The sequence below is a fragment of the Protobothrops mucrosquamatus genome, unplaced genomic scaffold, assembly GCF_001527695.2.
Source record: "Protobothrops mucrosquamatus isolate PMUCROS unplaced genomic scaffold, P.Mucros_1.0 scaffold4337, whole genome shotgun sequence".
NCBI lineage: Eukaryota > Metazoa > Chordata > Lepidosauria > Squamata > Viperidae > Protobothrops > Protobothrops mucrosquamatus.
In genome coordinates, this window is record NW_015390251.1 from 24,230 (window position 1) to 29,808 (window position 5,579).

General features: G+C 44.5%; 1 protein-coding gene across 1 annotated transcript in view; it reads left to right on the forward strand.

The window, feature by feature from the left end:
* The first annotated feature begins 1,232 nt into the window (after window positions 1-1,232).
* The window catches only part of ALDH4A1 (aldehyde dehydrogenase 4 family member A1), a 12,103-nt gene continuing 7,756 nt past the window's right edge, over window positions 1,233-5,579 (forward strand). The window contains exons 1-5 of the mRNA XM_015828222.1: window positions 1,233-1,237; window positions 2,851-2,944; window positions 3,844-3,936; window positions 4,372-4,419; window positions 5,351-5,506. Coding sequence (XP_015683708.1) covers window positions 1,233-1,237; window positions 2,851-2,944; window positions 3,844-3,936; window positions 4,372-4,419; window positions 5,351-5,506 — 396 coding nt within the window. The remainder of the gene's footprint in view (window positions 1,238-2,850; window positions 2,945-3,843; window positions 3,937-4,371; window positions 4,420-5,350; window positions 5,507-5,579) is intronic.

Below are 5,579 nucleotides of genomic sequence, written 5' to 3' on the forward strand. Positions count from 1 at the left end.
GTCCACGAGTCATAAAAGAGCCAAGGTTGACTACCCCTGTCCTAGAATGTCACAGCCCTATACGTGGCTTTCCCCATTTGCCTTCCTCTTTTAACAGTGCAGCCCTCTTTGGAACTGAAGAAATAAAGCTTTAACCCATCAAGCCTGCAGATGTCTCAGGGATCCCTCGTGATTGTCACATAAAGTGAAATAATGTCTGCTTTTTTCTTTCTTTCTTTCTTTCCCCATCCCCCCAGCCTGCGATGGCAACACCATGCCTCTACAAAGGTGGTCAACGAACCCATTTTGGCCTTCAAACCTGGGAGCCCTGAGCGAGCCACCCTCCAGCAGGTAACAAAGAGAGGTGCCCTCTTTGTGGCCTAGTAACTACTAGAGCATCTAGTCAAGGGACAGCGAACACATGAAACTGGAGACCGCTTGATTTCCAAGCTCTGTTACAGCCTTTAGTTGCAGGGCCTGCTTGCTTGGGTATAGAAGCAAGGCTGCACTTTGGTTTGCACCAATCAGAAAAAGGCAGGGACTGCACGGGTGGCTGCAGTTTAGCGGCCCTGCCTCGCTTGTAACGGGCAGGTAAAGATTCCAAGACTGAGGGTTTGGAGAAAATAGGATTTGGTGAGGAATTTGAGGCGAGGAAGAAAAGACGGTAGCCATTTCAGATGCAAAGGATTGCAAGGAAGGTAGGAAGGAAGGACAGCAGGCTTTTGGTTGTGGAGAACAACAACACACACATCCTGTTTGGGGGATGAAGAGAGGGAGCGCAAGGAAGTCTCCAGAAGAGGCAAGGTGTGTGAGCAGCACAAGGATCAGAGAAAGAATTTGTGATCTGGATAGCAGAATGTCATGTGTCTGATTAACGAAACACTTAAAAGGACTTTCAGGCATAATTTTTCCTAAAAGCATTTATTAAGGTTACAGAGACGTCAGTACGGCATGGTGGAAATGCTTAGATCTGGATTCTTTTCCGTTACACATACATTCTAAGCATTTCCCACTCCCTTATTTTGGGGTCATGGTTCACATCTTCCAATTAACTTGGAAGATGTGATTTACTTCCGGATTCTTTTTCCCGGGCTTTCCTTATTCTCCCCTTTCACTGTTGCCTGATTTAACTATAAAAATACCAGACAGTTCTGCATATTGTCAAAGCAAGAATATACAGTATTTGCAGCGTTGACACAGAACAGATGAGCTAGCCTGTTTACAAAGTTGTTACTTCCCTCTCTAGGCTCTAAATGACGTGAGGGGCAAGACCGAAGAGATCCCGTGTGTCGTTGGGGGGGAGAAAGTGTGGACAGCCGACGTGAGGTATCAAGTGTCGGTGAGTTCCGCCAGCAAGGGCCTGCTTCGTTGGTAGTCTGATGTAACAGCTGTGTTAAAATTCCCCCTTCATTCCCCTTAAACAGCAGACTCTAGTTTTAGTTGTAAAAAGAGCATATTTCATCCATGTTTGACCAAAGGCCTTAAAAGTCTCTGTTTGGTGGTCACTTCAGTACTGGCGAGAAGTATTTTACTCGCTGCGTTTCTTTTTGGCGAATCTATCACACTTGGAATGTTTACTTTAAAATGATCAGATGCATTTCTGTTTAAAAGAAGCAACTTAGAACTAAGGAGAAACTTCCTGACAGTTAGAACAATTAACCAGTGGAACCACCTGCCTCCAGAAGTGGTGAATGCTCCAACACTGGAAGTGTTTAAGAAGAGACTGGACAGCCATTTGTCTGAAATGGTATAGGGTTTCCTGCCTGAGCAGGGGGTTGGACTAGATGACCTCCAAGGTCCCTTCCAACTTTATTATTATTATTATTATTATTATTATTATTATTATTATTATTATTATTATTATTATTATTATTANCGTGTGTCAACTGTCAGTTTTTTTTAAAAAATATTATAAATTAGGCTCGGATTGGGGAAAGCCTGCTTCACATCAAACTTACAAAGGGATTTTCAGCAGATTAACTGTTTGCGCAGTCTTGAGTCCCAAGGGGAGAAACCACATTTTAAACTTCAGTTAACCACATTTTATTTACAAGGTTTAAACTCCCATTTCAGACGGAAAATAAGTTCCTGGCAGTAGCATGCCCCTGTCCTCAGACTGACAACGTAAGAAGCATGACACACAAGGAAAAGGAAATGGGGAGGGAAGAGGAACTGAGCAGTCATTGGGGAAAGACAGAGATAGTAGGTCTGGTTATTTATAGCGTAGGAAGGTGACGACGCCTCTCAAAAGGTAATAGGAGCATACAACTTAGATACTACTGCCTGCAAAGCTGTATCAATGCCCATGAGGGAATCTTTCTATTGTATTTTATTTTATTTTATTCCTATGCCTGTCTTGTTAAAAAAAACCTGTGTTGCAAAATATATAAGACAAAGCCATGTTGCGCTCCCTAAAACAAATAATGCAAGGTTCAAGTTTTAAACTTCCCTCTCCTTTTTTTTTCCAGTTCTGGTTTAATCCTTTCTCAGGGGTTTTTTAATGTCCTTGTTTGTCTGCATTTCTCTCTTTCTCCTAGAACAGGGGTAGTCAACCTTGGCTCTTTTATGACTCGTGGACTTCAATTCCCAGAATTCCTGAGCCAGCTTAGCTGGCTCAGGAATTCTGGGAATTGAAGTCCACGAGTCATAAAAGAGCCAAGGTTGACTACCCCTGTCCTAGAATGTCACAGCCCTATACGTGGCTTTCCCCATTTGCCTTCCTCTTTTAACAGTGCAGCCCTCTTTGGAACTGAAGAAATAAAGCTTTAGTCCATCAAGCCTGCAGATGTCTCAGGGATCCCTCGTGATTGTCACATAAAGTGAAATAATGTCTGCTTTTTTCTTTCTTTCTTTCTTTCCCCATCCCCCCAGCCTGCGATGGCAACACCATGCCTCTACAAAGGTGGTCAACGAGCCCATTTTGGCCTTCAAACCTGGGAGCCCTGAGCGAGCCGCCCTCCAGCAGGTAACAAAGAGAGGTGCCCTCTTTGTGGCCTAGTAACTACTAGAGCATCCAGTCAAGGGACAGCGAACACATGAAACTGGAGACCACTTGATTTCCAAGCTCTGTTGCAACTTTTACTTGCAGGGCCTGTTTGCTTGGGTATAGAAGCAAGGCTGCACTTTGGTTTGCACCAATCAGAAAAAGGCAGGGACTGCACGGGTGGCTGCAGTTTAGCGGCCCTGCCTCGCTTGTAACGGGCAGGTAAAGATTCCAAGACTGAGGGTTTGGAGAAAATAGGATTTGGTGAGGAATTTGAGGCGAGGAAGAAAAGACGGTAGCCATTTGAGATGCAAAGGATTGCAAGGAAGGTAGGAAGGAAGGACAGCAGGCTTTTGGTTGTGGAGAACAACAACACACACATCCTCTTTGGGGGATGAAGAGAGGGAGCGCAAGGAAGTCTCCAGAAGAGGCAAGGTGTGTGAGCAGCACAAGGATCAGAGAAAGAATTCGTGGTGATCTGGATAGCAGAATGTCATGTGTCTGATTAATGAAACACTTAAAAGGACTTTCAGGCATAATTTTTCCTAAAAGCATTTATTAAGGTTACAGAGATGTCAGTACGGCATGGTGGAAATGCTTAGGTCTGGCTTCTCTTCCGTTACGCATATAATCCTAAGCATTTCCCACTCCCTTATTTTGGGGTCATGGTTCACATCTTCCAATCAACTTGGAAGATGTGATTTACTTCCGGTTTCTTTTTCCCGGGCTTTCCTTATTCTCCCCTTTCACTGTTGCCTGATTTAACTATAAAAATACCAGACATTTCTGCATATTGTCAAAGCAAGAATATACAGTATTTGCAGCGTTGACACAGAACAGATGAGCTAGCCTGTTTACAAAGTTGTTACTTCCCTCTCTAGGCTCTAAATGACGTGAGGGGCAAGACCGAAGAGATCCCGTGTGTCGTTGGGGGGGAGAAAGTGTGGACAGCCGACGTGAGGTATCAAGTGTCGGTGAGTTCCGCCAGCAAGGGCCTGCTTCGTTGGTAGTCTGATGTCACAGCTGTGTTAAAATTCCCCCTTCATTCCCCTTACAGCAGACTCTAGTTTTAGTTGTAAAAAGAGCCTATTTCATCCATGTTTGACCAAAGGCCTTAAAAGTCTCTGTTTGGTGGTCACTTCAGTACGGGCGAGAAGTATTTTACTCGCTGTGTTTCTTTTTGGCGAATCTGTCACACTTGGAATGTTTACTTTAAAATGATCAGATGCATTTCTGTTTAAAACAAGCACAGGCATTATTATTATTATTATTATTATTATTATTATTATTATTATTATTATTATTATTATTATTATTATTATTATTATTATTATTATTCTCGGAGAAATTGCTGGTCAAAATTGTTACATTTTTCTTCCTCTCTCCCTCCTGTTTTTTTTTTTTTCCAGCCCTTTAAACATTTACACAAAGTGGCCAAATACTGCTACGCTGATAAGGTGAGCAAAGCACCCCACAGTAAGACTTTTTTGGAATGTTCCCAGGTAGGACTCAGGTGGAGGCTGTTTGTAAGCACATTTTATGATAATCTTGTAAGCTCCAGCGAGTCTATGAAGGAGGATGTCCTTCGTTTGTCTGAATGACTTACTGTCCTGTCCTGTCCCTGACTCCAGGCATTCAGCCTCGCTCTATTGCTGCCTTTGAGATGAATGCCTTCCCTCATTCCTGATGTAGCAGAATGTAACCCCCCTTTCCTGGCCAAATTACTTTTCCGTGCCCACAACACAACCTGTACACAGCCTACGGATAAAGGAGTTGCCAGCGAAGGCAGAGTTATACAAAAATGCAAACTCAAACCTGGTTAACAGAAATTTTTGGTCACCTCTGGCCATCCTTGGTGAATAACTGGGTTATTTGAAAAAAAAGACAGAGGAAATGGACAGGCCTTGATGGATGGAGCTGCTAAGGATTAACCCGTTTTTAAAGCCAACCAAGATACTGGCCATCATGTGGCAGTGAGTCCCACATTTTCACGATGGTTGTAGCATTAAAAAAAAAACTTGTGAAAGTGTTTCTGGGGGGGAGAGGTGTCTTCTGTGCCAGAGGTTCTCAACCTTTTGGGTCAACCTTTTGGCAACAGAGACCGGTGCCATGGAGAATGGTTTTTTCCAGGGACCAGAAGGGATGTGGTTTTGTGTACTGCCTGCATCCCATGGATGGGGCTTTTTTTTGTTTGTGCGGCCCGGTTGCTGGCATGCTACGGACCAGTGGCGGTCCACGGACCGGGGGTTGGGGACCCCTGTTCTATGCTGTGCTTCATTCCACAAACTTCTCATCCCCCTCACCCACCCAGTCAGTCCATAAATAAGTCAGTTCATAGATAAATACAAATGAGTCACCTCAAATGTGGGCAATTTTCTGCCCATCTAGGACTTGTTGAACAAGGCCATTATCTCTGCATTGGGTGCCCGGAAGGAATGGGATCTCCGGCCCATCCAGGACCGCGCGGAGGTCTTCTTCAAAGCTGCCGACATCCTGAGCGGGCCCAGAAGGGCAGAGATCTTAGCCAAGACCATGGTCGGCCAGGTAGGTGGGTGCACAGCTGGCTGGGATCACAGCTGGCTCACACAGCCCTGTTCAGGGACAGATGCTCCACGGC